The sequence below is a fragment of the Cricetulus griseus genome, chromosome 4 (genome assembly GCF_003668045.3).
Source record: "Cricetulus griseus strain 17A/GY chromosome 4, alternate assembly CriGri-PICRH-1.0, whole genome shotgun sequence".
Taxonomy (NCBI): Eukaryota; Metazoa; Chordata; class Mammalia; order Rodentia; family Cricetidae; genus Cricetulus; species Cricetulus griseus.
This window is the reverse complement of record NC_048597.1, coordinates 159,543,641-159,570,261: the sequence shown is the minus strand read 5'-3', so window position 1 is coordinate 159,570,261 and position 26,621 is coordinate 159,543,641. Positions and strand designations below refer to the sequence as shown.

Here is a 26,621-nt window from a genome sequence, read left to right as displayed (position 1 = left end):
CTAATGTATTATTAAAGCTAATGGGCCCCTACAAGGAACGTTAATGGATATTAAGTTTGCTTAAATGAATTACATATTAACAAAGTCACAAGAAATCTAGTATCTGCCAATTTAGATAATATCTGATCATTTCTGTTTTCCCATTACAGGGACATTATACCACAATAGTTTTAGTGATATGAAAATTATAAGCATGATGCTCATAATGAAGCTATATAATGAAGTAGAGGAAATGAATTAACAAGAAAAACCTGCATTCTCTAATGTAAATTGAGCCATGCTCGAAGGGCAAGACGAGGTTGGGACAAGATGGTCTCTACGAGCAAGTTTATAATGTTCCCTATATCTTGTACTACTTGGACAATTTAAACAGACAATAAGGAATGTATCAGCTAAAAAAATGCCTTCCAAAGGCAAACTCAAACCCCAAGAACCTATGAATATGGTCTAATTTGGAAAAAGAATCTCTATACATGTAACCTAAGTACCTCAAAATAAGACCACTCTGAATTATCTGGGTGGGTCCTAAATTCAGTAACACACAAACAGGAGAAAACAAGATGCTTGGTTACTCACACTGCACTTCTAGATACCGCTGGGTCTGCAGGTTTCCAGTGACTGCAGGGTGCTCCACCTGACAGATCACTGGGACCCCATCATCTTCCTTGTGCACCTTCAGCATCAGCTGACTGGTCACAGTGTACATGTCCGACCACTCTTCCACCTCCGATTTGCCTGTGTGAAACAAAATGTATCAAGATCTTCTCCCTTCTCCACAACCCCAACAATGTTATTTTACCTAACATGAAGGTAATGTTGTGTCACTAGTCATGGCAATCTGTGGCTAGGGATCCCATAAAATGATTATTTCCATTAGTTTCTTTTTTTTTTTTTTCAGCCTTGTAAAACAGTACTTCAGATATATTCCAAATGTAAATAATAGACATTATTTTTATTCAAATATATTATGTATATTTCTTCTATCTTTGAACCTCCTGGAAAGTCATTTGCAAGTTCAACCATTTTGACATCTGGCTGCTTGTGGTTTTGGGAGGGGGAAGGGAAAAAGCTTTGCACCCCTACCACCATCTGAACGTCAAATATCTACAAGGCTGTCATGCCTCTGAAAAATCTCAGGGCATCGTCTAAATCCCCCAAGCAATTCAATCAGCAACAGAGATATAAACAAGCTCCTTTGCCCATCCCCATCATCAAGAATTAAGAGGGAAAGTAACTAAATGGATTTACATAATTGAAATTGTAATTGAAATGTTTAAACTCGGAGACTTCTGGAAGACCACAAAAAAATGCAGTGGCAGTGGGATAGAGCAAAGTAAGATATAGGGCTTAGGGCCAGATGGGAGACACGTCCAAGAACACCCAGAAAAGGAGGGAGGAGGCTTCCGGAGGGAATGAATAGGCCTAGGAAGTCCCTTCCTGAACCCAGAACTCCCAGGAGCATGGCACACCATTAACTTTCTTTGAATGTTTTGTACTTATCGGTCCACATTTAATGGCTCAATTCACTTAGACAGAGGGGAAGAGGGGAAATGAGAAACTCCTTCCTTCTAAAACCATACTTAGGAAATAGGGGATTAAAACGGAACAAGCTTTTGGAAAGTTGCTGCTCCCCACAGAATTCTCTGTTTCTGGATATAAATTTCTGTATCGCCTTTCTAAAAGGGCTATTTTCATCCTTGCACTGTTTATTTACTTATGAGCACACATATAACACTTGTTCTGTCTCAGGCACTTCCTTAATGCTCATTTCATCTTCATAATAACACCCTATTACAATTGTTCCCATTTCACAGGAAACTGAGGCACATAGCTAGTATTTTTGTAAAATAGGGGTGAGCTCCAGAGTCCTTTGTTCAGGCACTACTTCCAGGGCAAGCTAAAAGAGAGAGCCAAACGCTGACAGGGGTGAGACAGTACGGCGATAGAAAATTGTCAAGTAGGAGTAGGGCTATAGGAGCTGCCTGTAGTGTAACCCCAAACTCAGAGACTTTGCAAATGGGCTGGCAAATCAGGCAAGAGAATTACAGTTCACCAGCCAGGCAGTCCCTGTAAGTTCAGAGGTGACTTGAGCTCTTGGCCTGCAATGCCACGCCTCTGCAGGAAAGCTCATCGCAACAGCTAAGGCTGTGGTGCATGCCAGAATAACTTGGCCTTCTGAACCATTAAGTCACCATCAAACAGAGAACAAAAGCAGTGACACTTGAGATATAGACACAATCTTGGACTGTGGGATATCCCTAGCAGAAACTCCTCCTGGTTTGAAGAGTTGGAGTTTACAGGTTTGGTTCATTACCAACTCTCAAACCCCAGAGGGAGGCTGTGAACGAAAACAATGAAAGCCATTCTATTCTGGCCTCAGATGCTTTTGCTAATTGATTAGAAACCTAGAATTTTCACAAAGGCCTACTTGCTAGAGTTGAGTGCCAGCTAACTGCTTCATGCCTGGGCAGTCTGCATCATACCTTTGAGTTCCTTGTTCCCTTTGAACCATCTGATGGTGGTGGCCGGCTTGCTGGCCATGGCAGTGCAGTTGACTTCAATCTCTTCCCCTTCAACTGCTGTGTCTTTCTGGATATCGATCATCAAGTTACGTGGAGGGACTATAAATTAAACACATATGCTTTATAAACACAGGGACCATTTATGGACAGGTTCTCCTACTCACTGGGAATCAGCATAGTTGTTACTAACAAAGAGGCAGGCAAGGGACATTGCTGATGAGGTCACACCCCAGGTGCAAAATAAACTGCCAGAGGATAGATAATGTTCTATAAAGTGTATCATGCATAATTGGTTAACTCAGAATATCTTTTCTAAATGTATTCTATTTGGTGACCAGTCTTCAATTCCTGAATTATCACCGATCTATAAGATTAACAATCCAGATATTAGTCATTAGAAAATGGATAAGGAAATAGGTATAAAATCAAGAGGAATACACATTATTGAAATTAATGTCCTTACCTGGAAGCCCTGAAAGCAATAATTCTCCTTGAACTCAACCCTTGGATTTCAATCTTCATAGGAAAGACTTCAAAGTCTACTAACAAAGATAAAAAGCTTGGGGTCCCTTAGAAGAATCACTCACCACAAACACCCACAGAAAAAATCTGCCTCAGAACAAGTTCCACTGAACCAAAGTGAATTATATAAGACAGGACACACTCCTGTCCTCCAGTGGGTGAAGTGTCATTAAAAGAAAGTTTTGGCAATATAGGAAATGCCAGGTATGTGCAGGCATTTATCATATTCCAAATTCCAACACTCAGATCTTGGAAACCAAAGGTAAACAAGATTCCTAAGTGCTTGAAAGACACTCAGATATCAGGATTAAAACCACTTCTCTATAAGCATATTAAATATCTCTGTAATAAAATAGTCAAAACAAAAGACTTGAGAGATGACATACTGAATAGCAAATCAAGAGTGTGTGCATGACAGCAGTGATGATGATGACGGGAGTTATCTTTTTTTTTTTTTTTTAAATAAAACTGAGTTGATGGTGAAACTTCATATGATGTGCAGTCCTACCTCAAGACTGAGCTTCGTGAAATAAAAATCAGTAAGAATACAGAATTCAGTAGTGTGAATCTAAGAATAGGATCCCTGACCACCATGAATAAGCAAAGACAGGGCTGAGACGTATGGTTAATAAGTTTCTCAACTCATAAGAGAAACAAGAAATTAAATATGTATAAACATGCCATCCTGACTATCAAGTTGAATAATACATCTCTGATACTGCTTCAATAAATTATGGGATTAAACCATGTTATTTGGGATTTCCAACTGTTCCAGTCCAATGTGAAACTTCTGTCCACAGGAAGACTTTATACTGTATTAGAGCAATTGAAAATTCTTATAGAGAATGATGAAAGAGGAAAAACAAAACGATTTGTTGCATATGTTTCTCAGCAAGATGGTGCGCTGTGGAGGCAGGGAGGGGGTAACTGCTGGAGCAGAGGTGTTGCTCTCTGTTCCCAGGAAAACAATACATTTGCTCAGTCAAGTGGGTTGCTAATGTGGTATGGCCCAAAGGGGTACTTACTCATGGCAAAGAACTTTTAAAAACTAAGCAGAAGACAGTTTAGCACCCAGTTTAAGGATGTACATTGTATGGTATTTTTAGAGACACAGAAAAGCATTGACAAAGAAACAGGATGCTTTGGTTGGCTGTGTCCTTTTCATAGTTTGTGCAAATGGTAGTCAGATGGGTTATAGATTACCATCGGTATAGCTAGACAGTATGCAGGAAATACACAGAGTATATACTCAGAATAAGCAAATACTAAGGTACTCTGGGTGCAGGATGGTAGGAATAGTGAAGGGGAAATGCTACTGTTGGATCAAATGTCTGTGGAAACAACTGTCTAAGCCTAAAGAAACTAAGATCTTGATAAGTGACAGCACAAGAAAAATAAAAAAGGAAATGGCTAAGGAGTAAAAGGCCACAGGCTGATCCTCACAAACTGAGACATAGAAAATGCAGTCTCTTTGGGTCTGGGTGGAAATGAAAACAGTGAAGAAAATAGTTCTTGAAATTGATATACTCGATACTTCCTGATGAGAACTGTAATTACTAACATCATTATCAGAATATGACACTAGCTGGGCGTTGGTGGTGCACGCCTTTAATCCCAGCACTTGGGAGGCAGAGGCAGGCGGATCTCTGTGAGTTCGAGGTCAGCCTGGTCTACAGAGGGAGTGCCAGGATAAGCTCCAAAGCTACACAGAGAAACGCTGTCTCCAAAAACCAAAAAAAAAAAAAAAAAAAAAAAAGAAATAAGAAAGAAAGACAGAATATGACACTAAGGATACAAGAGAAGGCAAATGGCTAAAACTCCTGAGAATGCTGGAATTTCCTCTGAATGGAGTATTCTTCCAACTTTATGATTCTGGGAGGAACACCTTGATGGACACTCAGAATCTAGGAACTTTTTTAATGGGAACAGATCCAGGGGTTGCTGGGATTCCACATGGATGACCAAGTTGCAGTGGAACTTGGTATCCATGCAGTCTGTCAGTCATGCTCTATGTTCTGGGCATCTTGCCCTTGTCCCCCGTCCCCCCCCTCCCTGCCCCGGGTCTGAGACACACCAAAACTCCTCACCCTGGCCCTCTCATAACCTCTACCAAATGCTCATTTCTTTCTGTCTTATTTTTCTTTTTGTTGACCAAACATCCAACATCCAAACAAAACAAACGATTGGCAGGACTATTTCTTTCAGTGCACAATTTCAAAAGCTTCAGTCCTTGGTCACTTTGGGTTTCTGGGCCCAGAGTTGGAAAGAACAATATAGTGATGGAGTTGTGTGGAGGATGTCATGGCAAATAGGAAGCAAGTAGAATAGACTAAAGGGACCAGGGCAAGACTACGTAGCTCCAAGGACAAACTTCCCAAGGCATGTTTCTTTCAGGGAGGCCCTATCTCCTACTATTTACCTCTCTCACAAATGCTATCATGTTACAAATCAATCCAAGGATGAATTCATTGATTAGATAGGGGGCCTCAAGACCTAATCACATCCCCAAAGCATGCCAGCTGGTGAAAAAGCCCAGAATACATGAAGACGACTGATATTCTGATCTTAAGTCTCCAATGGCATCTCTTGGTGGAAAGCCTTTACTGTCTCCACTAAGTCATAAACATGTTATCCGTTCCTCCCACATCAACAACAGTGTCTGCTAATTGAAAGCAAGGAAATAAAAGAGAGACAAGTGTACACAGAACAGGAAAATCCATAAAGATCACCATTCCACTTTGGGGATTGAGAGCTTGACAGACTGTAAGGTTTGTATCTGACTTTCTCCACATTGGCCTTAGCTTTGTTCCTTTTGCCTCTGTTGTCATAGATACACTCTCTGACCCTATGACCTTCCTATACAGCTGGCATCTTCATTACCTTAAGCCAAGAGAAAGTGTAGAGAATTCCAAAAGCTGGAAAATGTATCCAATATAGAAAAACAATGGACTTACATATTGTGGAGGTCAATGATTTTCCCCAAGCCCATAAACAGTTTTCTCAAGGTTGGGATCAGTATTGCTCCTCTTTGCTGACATCAGAAGAAGAAAGAGACAAGTGGGGTGGGAGTTGTCTAGCTATAAGCATAAGGTTTGACAATAAGTTACATTTTTGATGCTATAAGGACACTTGTCTCAAATTCTTTCCCCCTATGTAGAAACCCTTATTTAGTCTGAATTAGAAACACTCACGGGGGGGGGGGGTCTACATTTCTTGGAGCAACAAAGAATTGGACAATACAAGTAAGTTGATTTAAACTTGCTTTTCTGAGAACAGAAGGTTGGAGAAGAAAAAAATTCTTTTGGCCTATTAATCCTATCCCATTTTTCCTCTGTAACTTCATTCTGATTTCATAATGTCTATTCTAATACAAAAGAGGTTAGTAAAGTATGAAATCCATTTCTAGAAAAATGAATTAAAAGTGTTGCTAGCCAGAGAACACACTTTTATACACGATCCACTAAACAGACACAGCTAGTAAGAACTGCCTGCAGCCATTAATGAAAACAACCACAGACCTGTCTGGGAAGGAGCATGCAGAGGAAAACCTGAATGAAAAATCACACACAGGGAAGCACTAGAAGACAGTCTGGAACGTCGAGGTTCCTCGACATTTGCTAACCTCAAACCTATAAGAGTGCTAATTATAAACATTACACCTACAACATTAAAAAAAGATCAGCAATATCAAGATGAGTCACATTAATTACCACAAAAGAGGAGTCTTAAAGCTTATCAGTATGTGAAATCTCTCTCTAAGACCCTTTAAAATAATTAGGTTCTCCCATTCCTGGAGTCTTAAGAGTGAGCACTAATCTTAGGAGGACAGGACTGTAATAATATTAGCTACTATTATCAGTAACTGTATTCATCTCAGCACAGTGTCTTCTCTCTCTTGTTCATCTCCTCTTATGAGCAGAATATAAAGAGTCCTACATTGTGTGCTTGGATAAGGACATGAACTCGTCACAAGTGGAAGGACTGAATGGCCCACATGGCACCTGAATACGCAGAAACTATCACAGGAGAGTTTTCAGGTTTTGCATAGACGAGCTCTAAACATAATGTAACTACAGAACAGCAAAGAAGCCATTAACAAACACTCATCTCTGTATCTTATAATTATGCTAAAGGTTTTGTTGAATGCATTAAATAACTAATAGTCATATGCACTGAAATGAGCATCTTCAACCTATCGAGGAGTTTGACAGCTGCGTAAGTACATATGGAATCCTTTTCAGAGTGCCATGGATAGCAACGGAGATGCTAATACATCATTCTCCATTCATTATAATATCTAAAACTCTAAACCTTAGGAGGAAGGCTTGAATGTGTATCAGTGGAAATTGTCAGATTTTGGAATATGAAAGACTCTCATACTGATGACAACAATTTTACTCTGTCAAGGAAAAGGAATCCTAGAGTAACTTCAATGGAAAGAATATTAAATGAATGCATAATATCTGCAAAAAGAACATTGACTAGTATTACTTTCGAGTACACTTAAGTTAATGCCTCTATAAAATACAAGCAGGAACCTATTACTGCTAGAATAATGAGACCTCCAAATGGATTACAGGCATGATGCCTCTCGGAAGTCTATATGTTGGTAGTTGACTCCAAGTACAGGGTAAATGCACAGCTGAACTGGACCAGCACAGTGACTTGGAATAAATGCTCCAATAACTGACAAGAAGCAGTATCTTGCCAATGGTCTAAAAGATGTGCTCCTGAAAACAAAATGTGAAGCTCCAGAAATGTCCTGAAACACAGCACTTGGGTTTCCCTGAAAATGACCTGCACTGTCAGACACAGCGCTTGTCAGGCAGATAAGTAAGGTCTGTTTTGAGTCCCTAGAGTTTTGTTTGTTTGTTTGTGTGTGTGTGTGTGTGTGTGTGTGTGTGTGTGTGTGTGTGTGTGTGTGTGTGTGTTCCCATATTTATGTATGTATTTGGAGACTAGACCTCAGATGTTGCTCCTCAGGCACCATACACCTTGCTTTTTCAGACAAGTATCTCAGTGGCTTAGGGCTTAGGATTCTCTAAGTAGATTAGGCTAGCTGGCCAACCCCAGGGATCCGTCTGCTTGCTTCTCTAGTGTGTGAATTATAAGTGCATGTTATCATGTCTATATTCTGGGGATTGAACTCAGATCCTTACACCAACTGAGCTATCTCTCCAGGTCTTCAGATTATTAATTCTTATTGTGTGCTTTGTAACCTTGGCAGAGTGGCTTATCTCTGCGAATATAATTTTTTCTATGAAATTAAGATATCAAAACCTAAAGGTCTGTGTAGTAAAAAAAAAAGTCAGAAAATTAAAAAATGTCATGGGTACATTCTGTTTCTTTGCCACCACTCCTGTGGGGATGCTGCAAGTGATGGCAGCTCAAATGTAGAAGACAGTCACTTTACACATGTGTGGACAAGCAGAAATGGGAAACTTCAAATGCTCCAGGTGAATCTGGTTCATCTGTGCATTACCAAAATAGTCACTCCACCAGAACTTCCATGCAGATCTTGTACAGATTAAATCAGGAAGTGACAGACACACACGTGTGAGCTACAGACCCTTGCACACAGTACATTGGAAACTGTGCCAGACGTTAAGTCTGACTTTCAAAAAGCACAGTCATATCAAGAATATACACAGGCTTTGGGCACATGGTTTGGCTTAATGAATTAAAAATATTTTCTCTTTTACAGCTGTGTTTAAATAAAGCGATGAGGAAGCAGCTCAATATGTACGTTCATAAATACATATATGTGCACACACTCAGTGAAAATGTCCTTCGTATTTATCATTCCTCTTTAATCTTCATATCATTACACCAAAAAGCTGCAGCCTGCTGCCTCAAATAGACTTTGATTCATCATCCTACTGAAGGTGTAAATCAGAAATCCTGCCTCACTCTACAGTACTATGTCCTCGAAAATTCAGTTTCAAAACCCTGGATCAGCGCCTGTTATGCACCAGAGTGTATGTCTATGTAAACTGCAATGAACTCAGACCCCTCAGCAGAGAAATACCTGCTGACTGTATCAAAACATAAAACCATCACCCTGGCCACTGGGATCTCAGTGAAAATTGCAATCTGCTGACCACAAATGATGGCACTAAAATCACTAGAGGTGACCTCACAGCCTGCCAGTAGTTCTCTGCTGTTTCCAGGTGAGCTACTCTCAACTGCCTATGTCTGATGGCTGTACCTGGTAACAAGGAACGTGTTCATGGGTATGGTTTTCTGTTCTGTAGCATGAGCTGGGCACCAGTAATAAATAGGGAAATACATAAATAAAGCCAAAGAAAAGGGGCCAACCACTTTCAAATGAGGATGTTAATCAGAAGGACATATTATCACAAGATATTTGAGCTTTTCCATAAGTATAGATATGGGTGCCTATCTTCTCCTTTCATGCACAGAAGGAAAAAAAAAAAAACTTGGGGCAGTTAGAAGCAATGCCATTTCATGTGGTGAGTAATTCACTTAAGGGCTCTAACTTCTCTTGATCTTCGATTCTGAAGCATGAGGTTTGAAACCCAAGAACAGGTGGAATCTATAAAGACGGCTGACTGCTATTCCTTAGAGTATTTGGTAAAATAGGCTATTTTTAAAATTCAGCAAGATGGGTGGTGATTCTCCCTAAAAGAAGTTGAAACAGTGAGACCTACTCTTAACCCTTTCCTTGTTACTGGAAGCCACTTAGTAGCCCGAGCCATCCCACTGTCTCCCCAGGACTAACAGGCATTTCTTACCCAGGACTGTGATGGTGGTGTAACTCTCCTGTGGGGGGTCAGTGTAGAGTTGGCAGAAGTATCTCCCTTCATCCGAAATTGAGACGTTTGTCAGTGACACTTTGAGTTCACTGCTAGAAAAATTCAGCAGCTGAAACCTGCTGTCCTTCAAAGCTGTGAAACAAAACACAGTCAGTGGTTGTGCAAAAGATGATGGACAATCTATTTCCTTTAACTAGGCATGAGAAAAAGTCAGGCGTTAGAAAAACAGCCGTTGAATGGAAATAATTTAAGTCTTTCTGTTTGTTATGGTTTTAGGTTTCTGCAGTAGCAACATGCAGGCAAATAACCCTAATGACCTATCCTAAAGAAATTTATGCAGAAGTAGGCATTGAGTGCACTGTACAACATGCCAGGCTCTCTCAGATCAACAGTAGATGTTCAGAAACAAAAGTATTTTTAAAAAGAAAATACAAAGCCAAAAACAAACAAACAAACAAACAAAAACAGTGGGACCAAATCATGGAAGAAAACAAAACAAATAAGTAATTTTAATTTCAAAGTAAGATGTAAAATTCCAATTTTTATTAAAACTCCAATTTTTAACATGTTATAGCAGACTATTTAACTTGGATATGAACTGAGGTGGGGCAGCCTGATCTGGGCCTTTAGAGGCCTTAGTTGGTTATGCAGTTTTCTAGGTAAGCCCACCTTACAGTGGGCAACTGATCAGATCCCAAACAGGAAATTGAAATCACCAAAGAGCATCATAAGTGGACTTCTTATTTAATACAAAAGGTCTATTTCAATGCCTTATTAATTTTAGCAAAGGCTATTAGTGCCACATGCATGTGAAATTCAGAGGACCAACCACTTTGTAGAGCTGGGTTTCTCCTTCTACCATGTGGGTTTTGGGAATGGAACTAAGGTGCTCAGGCTTGGTATAAGCACCTTTAGCCTCTGAGCCATGTCACTGTCCCTTCTTTAGTCCCTTTAAATGTTCCTTGTTTATCAACTCTTCCCACAGAATGGCCCAAAATACTGGGAGTGGACAGGAGACAAGCAGCTGAAAATAGGCACGATGAATACTTGTTTCACAGTTAGGTGTCTTGCCAAGCCACAGCAACCATATGAGCCATTGGTGTCATATAGAATTCAGTTTTAAAGGCTGGCTTTTGTTAAATTGCATTTGAACGGATCTTAGCATATGGCTATTTCTGTACAGCAGAGGCTATGGTGAAAGATCTGGTCCTGTCATTACAGATAGATTGTCTTGGAAATGCTAATCTTCAAACCAAACAGATTCCCTATCAGAATGCTATATGTTCCTTGCCTTACTCTATTTGAGCTGTTTGTGTCAGCTAAGTATTTGGGACTCGATTGCAATTCACCCTGAATTACTACAATCAATTCCTATTGCAAAGTAAGACTTTTAAAGGGGACCATTCAAGGTTTCTATTAAGTAGAAAGATTATGATTGCCTGTCTCTTTTTCTCTCTAAAGAATTGACTAAACTTTAAGCATCTAACATTAAATTAGAAAAAGGTGGCCTTGGCAATCTCTTTATCAAGACAACACATGGGTAAAAAAAAGAAAAAAGTTGCCATCTACTACTGTGAGGTGGAAACTTACGCCTGAAGTCCTTGAAGTAAATGGTCTGCCTGTTGGGATTCAGTAGTTGAATCACGGAGTCGTCACTCTTATTGACTTGGCAGCTGATGGTTGCGACTTCTCCCTCGATCACTGTCACGTCTTTAGTAAACAGATTCTGTCCATTACCTTTGAAAAAAGGGAGAAAAAGGTCAGATGCAACTCCCCATCATTTAAAATTTAGTCAGTGAGACCCATTAGAGCAAAAAGAAGTGAGAAATGCAATAGGAAATTAATGACTGATATGGCCCGAATATTCTTCTTCCTAGTTCACAAAATGAGTCATCAAACTAAGGCAGAGCTCAGTGAAGATACAACTAAGCTTGGAATTGACATGGCTCAAAGTAAGTGGTATCAAGGTCCCCATCTTCCAGTATTTTGAACTGTCAAGCAGTGTGCTGAGGCGGGACCAGAAAGACCAGAGTACTGACTGTTGTGAACATCGAAGATTTCCCACCTACATGAGGGAAGGTATGGCCTAGCCTAGATCACAGGCCCTTGAGCCAAGCTAAACTCAAGGGTCACTGAACGAAAGCAGGAATGCTCAATAAATGAGCCTGTCTAGTTAGCAGATATTGACACTCCCAGTTGGCAGGCACTTCATTTTGTCACGTGTGGCAGTGAGGACTAAACTGGCTCTTTGGGACCTCAATACACCCACAAGGCCTGCAGTTGAAAGTCTGACTCAGCTTTCAAAAAACACACCTTCATAACTCACGCAAAGCCTCAGGCAGCTCAGAGCTCACCAATGTCCCTGCAGATAACCCCTTCAGTCATTACAAACATTTCAGAACATGTCAAAATGTGAGAGCTCTCAGATCCACTGATAACAAGGCATAGCTCTAGATCTGTGCCAGTCTGCAGCATCAAGATTTGTTCTAGGAGCCAGAGCATCTCCTAAATGTGTGAAAAGATCCACAGCACAGGTGGAAGTTCAATTTAGAAGCAGAAGATAAGGGATTGTGAAGTGTTGCACTCTGTGCTTCACATAACAGGAGACAAGGGAGTCTGGAACACTGTCCTGGCCTTTACGGAACCGAGATGTTCATAAAAAGAACACCTAATGACTACTTCCCAAACAAAAAGTGTATTTACAGGCAGCAAACATAACAGTCAGTCCAGAAGGGGGAAGACAGACTGCTCTTACATCAGGAAATTTATCTACCGTACTGAGCCAGTTTCCCATCTACAAAATGGGGGCAGTAATTAAAAGCTATCCCACAGAGTTGTTATAAACACAAAGCAGTTAACACCATGTCTAGCTTTTCAAACTAAACAGATGGTAACTGCTACTACTATCATCACCATTACCATCACCATCACATCACCATCATGCCACCACCACTACCAGCACCAGCACCAGAACCACCACATCACTCTCATCATTTCTCTAGACCACAAATCTCCACACTTATTAAGCCATTATCATGTGTGGGAGTAGCAAATGCAAGAATGTAGGCTCAAGGCTCCTGCTCTGCAGCTCTCCATGTAGCCCGCATGTATCAGCTTAGGGTATCTTCTTGGCTCCTTGAAGAAATGTTGTTACATCAAGAAGCAAAGGTCAAAGATAAATGCTACTTTAAAGACTAAAAAATCGAGGCAGCATAAATAGAGGTACAATTATAATAAGTGGAGGATTCCACCTGCTACCACATTTCTTCTGAAGGATCCTTTTTTGGCAGGACACAGTGGGAAAGTGTGATGGTGTCTCTAAGATGGCTTAAAGCCAAATCCACATAGAAACAGACCAGCCCCTGGCAGAGGATTAGAAGAGAGGGAACTAGAAGAATAAGGGGTAAAAATATTAGAGCTGCAGATAAACAAAATGTCTCCCTCTTGTAGAGCAAACTCAAATGAAACTTGACCTTGAGCTCCATGACTTGGGAAATTAGCCTTGCTGTGGGGACACAGGCCTGTGTGGCTGGAAGGACTGAGACTGAACTGGGGAAAGTTAAATGCTGTTAGAGAGGAACAACAGAGTGGAAGGTGATCAGAAAAAACAAAAACAAAAACAAAAACAAAAAACCGAGAGGTGTTATTGTTTTTCCTCTGTAGATTATTGTAACAAACACAGAATCCAGAACCCAACAGGAAGGAATGGGTTATTCCCAGATAGGAGCAAAGACCAAGGTGACAGGAATTCCTGCCAATCAGGCCAGTTTTTCAAGGTGGACTTGCTGGCCCTGGATAAGTGTGAACAGAGAGCAGGACACTAGAAACTGTGTTTGCAGGGTAACTTAGATGAGGAAATGAAGGAAAAATTACACTATGTAATGTAAGAGTAAAATGATGTTAAAGTCATGGGCTTGCCTTTAGGAGGCCAGAATATCAAACAGGATCTTCTTTGGGACAGGTAGGGATTTCTTCTGCCTGCAGGGAGTTTATTAGTAACACAAACAAGATTCTTCAACCCATAGAAGGTACATGTGCAGAGGCTGCCTGCTGACAGGATCAGTCCCTTTGGATACCAACTAGTACTTGGAAGCTCCTAAGACTTAAAGCTGCCTCTAATTCAGTTCTGTTCTAATAAGACACTTTCTGTGGAAATAACTATTGGCTTTAATTTTAGTTCTTCATGGTAGGTCTACAACCAGTATGTTCCAAGAGGAGGCTACTATATTTATAGCAGCCCATGTGTAGGAGGTTGGGAGCCAAGACAAATGAAGCATGGTTTTGCATTTTTAAGAATGAAGGAAGTGACAACATCAAGCAAAAGTTGTTTTTGTTTTGTTTACAACACAGTCTACACGTTCCTAATTATTACTTAAAATGAGATACTATATGACCAGTCCATTTACCAAGTCACTCAAGTAAACTTTTTGCCTTTGCTGTACCATTCTGCAAACCCATGGTTTGTCCACATCATGGAGTTATTACTTTTTCAGTTATTAGGACCAAAATCCAGTGTCTCAGAAAAATGCCAACTTCTAGCTATGCTAATATGGTTGGAGTACCAATGCAGGAAATTATGTGATAATGAAGTATTTGGCTGAAAGACATCAAAGTGCTTCGCTGATGGTGGTGGTGGCCCAAGGATGTCATTCTTTAAAAAAATCACCAATAAATTATACAGGTCAGCTAGATGGCAGTTATATTAAACAGAGCCCCATACTTTGAGGCACTATAGATGGCTGCAATGGGATAATAATGACCTATTTATTTGAGGCAAAGGACTTGAGTGACAGCAAGGAAAATACAGTATGTATGTCAGAACTCTACTGCCTGAAGCCTTTATGTAAAAATGATTTCTGCTCACATCCTCAAATATGTCTTCCAAAAGCAAGAGTACATGCTATGGCTTGATAAATTTTCCCCTTGAAATGAATGTTGAGACAATTAGGTTGTCACAAAATGCAATCTCATGTGTAGCAGGAGAGAAACATGAAACTTTGGTATCTTCCTTAAAAGAATGCATTTAAAAACCCTTCAGAGTTTTTTAAAACTCAATTAGCTGACATTCTGTCAAGGTAGGAATAGTATGTGTTCTGGGGAAAAGAAATCAAAACAGGTACAATATCTAGCCATCAAAAGAAGCTGTTAACAGCCAGGTAATTTATTTTAAGGGTGGAGCAGTGGCTGCCATGTGTAGACATTTTCAAGCATTAATTGGTTGGTATATTTGGAAGAAGTTTAGGAGATAGAATCAAACGGAATTTTTATTTATACCAGAAATTGTTGTTATAGGGGTGCTTCCCATGACTTTCAGGTTTTTTGTTGTCTATTTTTCTTCACTTAGCTCTATTTACTTATTTGTGTGTGCATGTGGAAGTCAGAGGATGACTTTCTAGAATCAGTTATTGCCTTCTAACATGTGGGTTCCAGGGAGTAAACTCCTCAGGTTGGGTGGTAGGTACCTCATCATGATAGCCCTGTAGTTTCTTCTTCCAGAAAGTCTCGCTCTGTCCCCTTGAATGGTCTGCTACTGACTATGTAGTACAGGCTATCCTCGAATTTATGGCAATTTTCCTTCTTCATACTTAAGTTTGCTGGGATTACAGACATGCCCCACCACACCTGGCCAATTTTCAGAGTTGCTCTATAATTACTAAAAACAAAGACCTGAATCAAGGAGAGCCTTTTATTAAAGAACAAGTATCTTTCATCAAACCAGACACCTCTCAGATAGTTACAATGACCAGAAACCTTATTGTCTACAAAAGGCAAAACTTCCTTTGATGACAACCAGTGACCCTTTCAGTGCTTGATAGGACTGTTATTGGGATTTAACTTCCTTATTAGCAGCTTTCAATTAATAGTATAATATAATATAATTATATAATTGCTCAGAGACTCTTCTAAATATCATTTTGTTAAATACGACTTTAGGTGACATTGTACAATACTCTAGACTCCATCCCCGTCCATTTAATCAGCAATAAGTCCTAACAGAAGTGACAAGTGACAAGATCTCAAAACTAGAGGTGGAAGTGAGAAACAGGAAGAACTAAGAAGTCCCCAGTGCTGGGTGGGGTACTGGCTGCTTTCCCCTTCCCAGAATCCTGGTGTTTTCACTGCTTTTACGATAAAGATTGAACTCCAGAGCCTGATTTGGGGAAGTTGCCTGGTATGAGTCAGCTAAATGGCTGAGACTAGGGTGTTAGAACCTGGTTCTGGAAGACAACTCCCTCCCTCCCCGTTACAAGCCAACATCTCAGGACTGGTTGCTAAGGACCCTTTGGCTCTGCCTTGAAATTTTTAAAGAGGGTTATTGCCTTATGAGCAACTTGTGATTATTTTTATTTCCATAATTTACCCTGAACACAATTACACACTTCAAGATGAGAGAGAGGCCATCCTGAATGCAAAGTACCTGTTTACTACTGCCTCCTCTTTTAGCACTCAGCACATTCTGCCCCCAGAGAAAGCCTTTCTTAGCAGGGCACAGTGGACATTTGCCAATGCCCAGAGCTCTCACCCTTGCTGCCCGGCTGTTAACAAAACACTTAAAACAAGAAAACAAATAAAACTGGGGGAGTCTTCCCAGGTCCATAATAAAAAGACAAATCACAGTTAGAACAGACTTCAGTGAATGCTGTGGCAGCTATGGAAACTCCCACCTACCCACACACACAGAGGGGCACCATGACACTTAACTGAGATGGTGGTTTTGCACAAAGAAGCAACACATAAAGCTAAATCATATTAGAGAAACTCTGTCCCCATCCCTACTTTAGGAAACACTGAACCCCTAACATCAATTTGGAGGGATCACTGTCTAAATAGGAGGCACCCAAGGCCCAAATGTGGATGGCTAAAAGAAAACTCACCCTGAATATGACAAATTCAGAGACTTAAAAAAGCCCCTACTTTGGTCCCCGAAAGTGTATTTCTTAAATTCTGTGTGCATGTATGCATGTATTTGTGTGCAGGGACATGAGCCAGTGCAGTAGGTGTGGATGCCAAAGGAGGATGGCAGGTGCCCTGCTATACCACTTCACCTCACTTGCTAGGTTGGTGGTCAGTGAGCACCCAGGACTCAGGACTGCTTGTCTCTTCCTGGCCCCCCAGTTATAGACACTATCAGCCCTGCCCAGTTCTTATGTAGGTTATGAGGATTCAGACTCAGGTCCTCATGCTTGACCAGCAAGCACTCTTTCCCACTATCATCTCAGGCCCAGTGCTGGAAGCTTTACAGCAAAGACTTGAGGTTATGCATTCTTATTCATAGAGGCATCAAAGTTTGAAACTTTCAAAGAAGCAAAACATCTGCATTTCTTTGGCTTATTTTCATTGCTATTGGAGCCCTGTGTGACCTGAAGCTTGTCACCTATATTTACTTCTACTGGATCCTATTTTTACTCCCCTGTTAAAGATGTGCCCAACTCAGAAGAGAGTCCTTCTCGACCAAGTAAGACCATTATTACAAGCAGAAGCACTGTAGTTCCAGCTAAAGTTTCAAGAGCCAGAACAGAGATGAGTATATTTCAGAAAAGGAAACAAAAAATTAAGATTCTGTTGAAACCCAGAGGGAGAAATCTTTCTAACTGCATATGTTCCCTCAAGTCAACGTAAACACAGTGTGCGCTACAAATCATTAACAAAGCCATTAAGATTTGATTTCTATCTAAGCAATTATTGTCAGCATATTTTGTACATTTCCTTTAAAAGACTCAATCCTATCTTTCAATTCATTAAACTGTTCCCTACATTTACAGAGTTTTATATCAAATCAGAAACCTATTTGAATTAATAAGAATTACAGTAAAAGTAATTTGAAAATAAATTATTTGAAGTTCAAGCCACGAAAGCTTTTGATGAAAGAATTCAGTCCCATTTAAACATGACAGTAACATTTTGAGTCAGCCACATACTGATGAGAGACAGTGAAAGCCATGTCCCAAAAGAGAGTTCCATCAACCAGGGATTAAAGGTTAAGGGGATGACCTCTTCAAAACAAATACAATTTTCTTTTATTTTTAAGGGAGGCAATATCCCAACCTTCATGAATACTTGAATATTTATTTAAAACCAAAAGGAATCAATCTGTCTGTGGTGCACAAGGCTTCTGATAACCTTTTTGATCCTCATCCATGTTTTTCTGTCCCAAAAAGTAAAATGGAATGTTGACTGTTCCAAGGACCAGCTCCATCTTCTTAATGGTCAAAACAATTATGACCACAAGCCACACAGACCATAAGCTTACAGGCTAAATACAGAGACATGCCAAAAACCCCAGGGTAAGCACCAGGACAGGACATATGTCCCTATGGAGTCTCCAAGAGTGCCTCTTCTCGCTTGTTTCTAAATAACATGAACTGATTTTGTTCTAATTGTAAAAGCGATACATGCTGCAGTTCTGAAGGCTTTGCCATAGTTTTAGATGGTATTTCTAAGGTGTTTCCTATGTAGAGGTAGCCAGATATTCTTAAGTATTCACTGCTCTATAATTGCTGTTGTGTCACTTGAGCTTATAGAAGGAAAAAAAAAAACATTGAATTTATTCTTGCTTTCCTTTTATAATCAGCAAAAGGTGAGGCACATTTCTGAACCGCAAGTTAAAGAGGAATCTTCCTCAGTGCTGGTTTTTCTTCAATTAAAATTGTTGATTTCCCCAGAATACAAAACAAAAAATATCTGACACAACATTAAGCTATTCATGAATATTCTGTATACACATTCTTGTTTAGTTGACTAATGGCAAATTAACGCTCTCTATTTTAGCTTAAACACATAGTATAGGTATGTTTGATTAGCATTGAATTCCAAAAGCTGATTACCATGCATGCTTTGATTATGTAATTACATAATAGAGCATAATGGCTCCTTTGGAGTCATTATGATCTATATGGCAAATATGTTTCAGTTTTGCTATAGTTTAAATACATGCTGAGATGACAGCTCATAACAAGGTCCCACTTTTCAGTCTTATCAGCTAAATGGGCATTTCCTCATTCATCCTAACATCTCCTTGACACCAATTAAGGCTTATTGTGGCAAGCTGCACACACTTTTGAGAAATTCCCTTTGTTTTCTTGGCATTCAAAAATGGACATTAATTTTAAAGCTATATTAAGCAAAAGGTGTGGCTTTTTATTCATTTGGGTTTTTTAAAAGGCTGGAATTCCATCCTTCATCCACCCTCTGAAAGGTCTGTGGGGAATCACATCTAGTTGATTAATCACTGCTCAGACAACCACAAGGGGGTTAAAGATGGAATTTCACCTTTAACTCCAAAATGCAAGAGCAGGGAGCATGGCAGAGAATACAGATGCTCATGGAGGTGGCTTGCCACAATGCATGCAGCTCAGGTCTCCATGAACATCAGCCACACCAAGGGGCACAAAGGCTTGTTACTGTAAATCCCTGTCTCCCTTATATTTTGAAGTTTCTTGGGGTGGAGGAGGCTATGAAACTGCACAGCAAGACCTCTCCTTCACAGCCTTTGCACTGGGGTTTTCATAGATCTAAGGCCAACACATCTTCAGACTGGAGAGATTTTTGATAATTCTACCTTGACCTTACAAACTGCAAAGTAGTCTGTCTGGTTTTAAAATAGGAGAAAAGTTACTGTAAGGAATTATGTAAAGTTTTTCTTGTCCCCATGAAACTCTTTAATCTCAGCTGCAAGAAGAGTTATTTCTGCCTTTCCCTCCCAGGGGAATGATCCTTATACCATGCCAAACTAAAGGTGACCGGAATCTCAACTTTAAAGACGAATACGCACCCAGCTATTTTTACCATTTTGTCTATTGGCTTTCAGCATGGAGGCTGAAGAACTGAGGTCAAGTGCAGTACAACTTGCATTTACATGGAATGGGTATTTCTTTTGTGAAAGGAAACATTGATTAGACACATGAAAACTCTTTTCAAGGAAGATGATGACAAAGAAAGTGTCTGTGCTGTTTCAATTTAAACCATCACGTTACCATTCATCGCTTTGAAAGACTCCAAGTTCAATAACTTTTTAATCAGGGCCTACACCACTAAAAAGGCCAAGCCAATTATGACACTTAAGGTTTAAACTTGTCTGATCCCCAAAAGGAGGAGCTGTGAGCCACCACATTGAATGTGTCTACGGAGTGGTACCAGCTATGAAACCCAAAGGTCTGAATTAGTTTTAAATTAAAATGCATGCACCAAAGAAACTAACAGCAATAAAAGAAACAAGAACATAAAAATAAACCATAAAGATTAGGAGTGATTGCTGAAAGGACTCAGACTTCTCTACCTCCTTTCATTTACTTCCCTGGCTGGATATCATCATCTTGTCCTTCAGCAACAGGATAACATATTTTGTTTGTTTGTTGTTTGTAGAGAATATTGCCTAACCCTGAAGACACTATCCACAACACACATACATACTGGGCAGACTTTACATGAAGAAAAATAGAGCCCTGAAATGGAGTTTTATTTGCTTGGGAGATGGCATTGAAGTCACCTTGTGAAAGAGTCCTTTTAAGCTTGTTAAATCTGCTTAGAGGCTCTTGGGAGAAGGAGGGTGGCTCTTAAAAATATTAATTAAAAAATAACCGCAGTCATCCAACTTGGACTTTGGAGAAGAACAATCTGAAGACAGAGGCTTCTTATAAAACTAATTGTGTTGGCAGAGCAAGTGATTTCTCCTCAATGGGCTCGATTCTGTGATGCGCGTTTATGGCGAAAGAAGAAAGGGCCGGGTTAGATGGCGCTGTTTCAGTCCAACTCAAGCCTGGCTGCTACGCCAACATTTCAAAATGCATTACACTTCTCCCAGACAAAATGCAGCTGTGCTGAAGGCCAACTGTTGATCTTCTGTGTCAGCCACTTTGCTAATGAACTGATAATAAGATATATTCCATTTCCCGGGACTGTTTGGTGACTGCTCTGCAGAGTGAGAGTGGGCTGTTCTTGCCCCCACTGTCCACAAGCATGGATCCAAGGAGGAGAAAATTGCATACGGAAAAAGGGGTGGATTGTGTAGACAGCATCTGAGTGTGGATGAAACACATCCTATTCAGGGTGGTTCCTTGGGCACCCAGATTAGCTGAAGTCTGAGATGACAGGAAAGGGCTGTTTTAATTTAGGTAACAGAACTATCACTATTTCTAAAACCACAGCTATCCACAATGGAAATGAAGGGTTTATACGACTGAAATTCAAATTACTTGTTAAAACACTTGACAACCACCCAAAGCTTAAGCATTCTGTTTTGCTGTTCCTGTATGGATTTCCCTCTTACCCAGAAAAGAGCTGGGTGGCCAACTGCTCAGTATATAAACCACAGTAGCCATGGCTAGGCTACAACAAAAGTACAATGTTAAATTTTCCTAAGGAAATAAAAAGCACAAAGACTATGGACATGGCTGCCTGCTGTGGTAAGTTGGACTGAGACATGCGTTTCCAGTCCCCCTAAGCAGTAAATATAGCAGAAATGGACACCACTCAGCACTTGCCCTTACCAGTTATGCCTTAACAAAATTCTCTAAATTGAATTTCTGTAGAATTCCAGCCTCCAGTCTCAATGGAGATGGCACATGCATTCCGCCTACTTTTAAACTCCCAACTCATTTTTCCCTTTATAAAAGGTACCATGATTGAACTTAGGTCACTTTCGCTTCAACTCACTAAAAGCTGAGGAGTTTTTTTTCCCCCTTTTTGTTTGCCTCTAGGGGTTAAATGATTAACAATTAGTGTAAGGTATTTAAAACCACAAGGTTAAAACAAAGAACTGCAATTCTACACATACACAGAAGAAAACGGAGGTGGCTGCTATTCTTTATGCCTAGAGTCAAGAAAACTAAATGATTTTTCTAAGGTGTTTGTTACTATTAATTTTTTAGCATCAAGAAAACTTCCACTGTTATCTAGAGGGACTATTGTTCAAGTCATCTGAATGAAAACCAAAGCTCATTTATTTTTAAGGTGTTTTCAAATGTGTGAGGTTATTATGTTTTCTTTTATATCATCTCATTTAAACCTTACTATATTCTCATGTTGTTTGCTGTCTTCTGATTGCACCCCATGTGCACACAAGGAAACTAAAAAGTGGTTGGATCTGATCCTCTATGTTAACCCTACATCTGCTGCTACTAACAATCTCAGTGTACCAGTGAAGGAGCTAAAAGGGCATTACATTTTATGTTCTAAAAGAACATAGGGAACTAATGGAAGACTCTACAGCACCTCAGTTATGACTCAGGAATAAAACCAAACAACATGCCCAGCATAGAAAAGAATCCAAAGCCAAGCAACTCATCTATCAGCAATTGGCATGCCCCAATATGCAATACTGAGAAAGGCAGCTCCACAACCAGAGCCCACAGATCAGGTCTTTAGTATTTTGGGAGGAGACCTCTGTTCTTCAGACTAATCAGGCTCAACAGCTCAGCTACAGCTTTAGGCATTCACAGTACCTGCTTCATTCAAGGACATTCATTAGTATCAACAGTCTATGTGACCAAAATTTGGCTGTAATAGCAGTCTCTCTCTATGTCACTTCGTTCATTTTTCCTGCCAACAGGAGCCACTGAAAACTTTTCCAAGTTTAAAGCTTAGAACCGACAGGATGAGCATATAGGGCTATCAGTTGGAGCACATCAGATATGGACTCTGGGTGAATGTCAGCTTCAAATGACATTACTACAGACACAGAAAGTGGGGAGACAGGAGGGGAGAGATGTTTCATATTCTTATTCTAGAGAGTGTCCCAAGTGTGTGTAATGTCGTTTGTTCGAGAAACAGCTGTAAATCCATGATAATCATCATGCTGAATAATGCTGCAACATTCAACTTACATCTCCTACCAGGAAGCCAAGCAGCTTTGGACTATTATATGAAACAACAATTTCTTAGCTAGAAAATTGGCCCTTATTGGTGAGTTATTCACTCTATCGTCTGTCAGTCAGAAAGCAAGTGGTGGGTGGTTTATTTTTTAAACCTCTGGGTGTTTGAGCTGCTGTTCTCAGCTAAGTCTGAAGGAAACACACTGAACTCAGGAAGCTCTGCTCAGCCAGAGTTTGATGATGGGATTGCATAAGGGGAGAGGCAGTGGCCCAAGGAGCTTCCTTCCAGATTCCACTCTCATGCTTGCTGATTGCCCGGTGCCAAGCCCATGTCAGGCAGATATACACAGTAACGATCCAAATTGGTGCCATTATACAAATAACTTGATTAGTATCATCCAAGTGTGGGCTGCTGATTAATCATCACTGAAATTAGAGATAAGTGATAAGGGCATTCATTACTCATGACTTGTTTTTCAGGAGTAAGGGGGCAGCAGAGGAGAAAGGAGAAGAGCATTAGACTTGGAAAACAGGGATCCTTGCCATGGTTCGAAGCTTCCTGGTGATGGAAATCTGTAATTCTGAATTTTCCTACATTTTTAAAGTAGGTAAATCTTATCTCTCTAACAGTGTTATAGGGAGACTTGAGTAAAGAAATGCTGTGTATGTGCATGTGTGTTATAAAAAACACAACTCTGAAAACGCTAAATAAAGGATTATATATCCTTCAAATTTCTTTATGGTCAACATCACCTTCATGGCCTCTGTCTATATTACTAAGATGTTTTTAGTATCTTTAAAATCTGTTGATTTTTTTTTATTTTAAGCTTCAGAAGTTTAGATGTTATTCATCTGTCTTAATTTCTTTTCCTGTTATGATGATAGAACGCTTCGACACAACTTAAAGGATAAAGGGCCTACTGCGCCTTATGGCCCAAGGTACAGTCCTCCATGGTAAGGACGACAAGCACAGGAGCTTGATACAGCTGCTCACATTGCAGTCACAGTCAGGAAACACAGGGATGGATATATGTCAGTGTTTGTGGTTTTTCATTTTACACAGGTAAGGATCCCCTCCCTGCCCAGGAAATAGTCCTGCCCATAGTTAAGATGGGTCTTCCCACATCAATTAATATAACAAGGGAAATCCCTCATATTATACCCAGAAGCAATTCCTGATTTCGTCAAGTTGACCATTAACACTTATCATCACCTCATGCTACTGTACAATTATCTGAAAAGCAGAGAGCAAATTTAAACATCTTCTTTGAAAAACATTTATGTTAAACTACCTACTAAATTCTGTATATATGAAAAATACGAGGCAAGTAGCAGATATAGGCAGATGGATGACATTGGTATTAGATTCAGTGTACAGCATTTAAAGAAGGTTTACTCTAAGGCTCCCTCCCTCTATTTCTGTATGATCCCACAGTAAGTCCAGAGAGCAATTTCCATTTTCTTAGACAACATTAAATTGGCAGTACAACACAACATCTTCCTTGGCAAACTTCACAGTCAACATCACAGATACCTGGCATACTAAGGGGACATGATACACAAAACTTACAGAGATCACAACTGATCCTAAATGCCAAAACTAAAGCTAAATGAAATGAAACAAAAACTCCACCACACTTGCAAACTTTTTGCTATTCTTCAATACCAAAAGAACCCCATGAAATATGGAAATAAGCAGGAATGGCTGAGCCCTCTCTAACTCACCTTAGCCTGTTAGGCTCGTCTATGTCCTCTGCTGTTTCTGGGCAATGTTGGTTGTCACTTCTCACACATAATTTCCTCTTTTCTTACTAAGTGAAAGAGCTTGGGAGAAAGCTACCAGGCACTGAGACCTTTCCTGCTTACTAATGAGTTCCTGGGTGTGTCTAGGATGTCTGAGGTCTCCAGAAGTGTAACCTTCACTAAGTGCTGTTCTCCTGTGGCATGCAGGGGTGTAATTCCCCCCTTCATATGACATTGGAGGAAAGAAAAGCACAGACAAAATTTAATAATAATATATAATTTAGCTTGACAATTATACTTTGACACTAATAGATATTCTTAGGTAAAAATACACCCTTCAATGTAGGAGCAAATCAATACATAACTGGAGTCTGACACTAGCTTGTTATTGACAGTAGTTTCTTATTTTATCACTGGATCAAACCCCCTATCACTAATATATTCATAAAAGCAGAAGAACTGACCCTGAAGAATTCCCACATATTTTGCAGGTTTATATGTGGTGGTGGGGCTATATTGTGCAGGTGTAGTAGGTATGTTCATGTGTGAGTGGGCATGCAGCCCAGAGGTCAACCTTGGGTGTTATTCCTCAGAAGCCACCCTTGGGTTTTGAGGCAAGGTCTCTGACTGGAAGGGATTCACTAAATTGGCTAGGCTGGCTAGTCAGGCACCATCAGAAATCTACCCATCTCAGCCTCCATAGTGCTGGAATTACAAACATGTTGACTCCAAGACTAGTTTTCTTTCTATATGTTCTGTGATTTACTGCCTGTGCTTCCTGACTCCCAGTATACAGTGAGGCACACACATGTCAGTCTCCTTTATTATGCCTACTGCTCCGTTTGTTTGCAGGGTGCTGCTCTGCAATTGGGTCAATCCTACCTTTGCCCTTATCAGCTAGACCTCAGGCCAGTTGCTTCAGCTCTCTAAGCCTCAGGTTTCCCAACATGTAAACAGGACATGAAAATGTCTCCTCTGTTAGGGTATGTTGAGAACTACAGGATTCTCATTTGAAGATCTGAGGCGAATTTATGGATTGATATAGCAGTACACTTAACATGTATATCCCAAATTACTTAGTGTAATTTTAATTATTTTTAAATTCCTTATTCCTGTGTATCCCCAAATAAAAGCTTTATTTACCTATGTTATTATTTTAAGTATTTTTAGTGTCATCTTATTTATCTTTGTATTCCTAAAATAGAACACAGTGTCACCACATATGGCAGGTACTCAGTAAATGATCAACCCTGTTGGGACTTCATATGCCTTGGACACTCTCAATTCCAGAAATTAACTAGTCCATATAATGTCCAAACATCTTCAGATATTTATGTGGCACATAGATTTTTTAATGTAAACTTTTAAAGTATTTCTATAATTTTAGCTTTTGAAATGATCTACAATAGATTGTTTTATTCTGATGTAAAAAAAATCTGTCTCAGAGTTTTTTTTTTTTTAAAATAAGGCTAGAAAGCAAAGGAGCAAGCATCACACACACACACACACACACACACACACACACACACACACACACACACACAAACACACACAGAGAGAACAATGCGCTAATATTTGCCTGCCTCTCCCCCATATGTGTCTCACCATTGTGTTCTGAGAACTGAAGGCCCAACTCACATGAGTGGAATTTGAAGTGTGTGTGTGGGGTGAGTGTTTAAAATACTGTGAAGACTCTAGTGTGTCCTGAAGAGAGAGACAAAAGATGCTTTCCAGAGAGGTCACAGGCTGGATAATGAAGGACATCATATGCCAGGCTAGGGAATGTACACTTTATCTTATAATTAATAGAGAGCCAGAGAGTGATTTGAATCCAGGGAGTGATACAAACACACCTGGACTTTGGAAGACAAGTTTTATATGGAGAGGGAGAATGAGACATCAACCAGAGAGCTAAGTCAGAAATGGGAAGAGTGAGCAGAGACGGGCTGTGAGAAAGAGGGTGACTGATGGATCCATGGGGGCCAGGTACAGGGCTTTACCACCAGTCAGCTTTCAGCAGAAGGGCTCAGTGGTCCTTAGCTCAGTTTTCATTAATCACACAACTCAGCACCAGCTAATGCTCAGTGGCCTTAAGGAAAGATAAGTAAAGGGCTACCTTTAAAAGAAGTCAGAAAGCCAGGCATGGTGGCACCAGTACTTGAGAGCAGAGGCAGGTGGATCTCTGAGTTCCAGACCAGCAGGGTTACACTGAAATAAAAGAGGATGAAAGACACACACTTCCTGTCACT

The 26,621-nt window shown here is 40.1% G+C and overlaps 1 protein-coding gene across 1 annotated transcript in view; it reads right to left on the bottom strand.

The window, feature by feature from the left end:
• Positions 1-26,621, bottom strand: part of Cadm1 (cell adhesion molecule 1) — a 326,654-nt gene that overhangs the window by 52,065 nt on the left and 247,968 nt on the right. Inside the window, 4 exon segments of the mRNA XM_027412060.2 lie at positions 577-735; positions 2,484-2,621; positions 9,800-9,952; positions 11,411-11,557. Coding sequence (XP_027267861.1) covers positions 577-735; positions 2,484-2,621; positions 9,800-9,952; positions 11,411-11,557 — 597 coding nt within the window.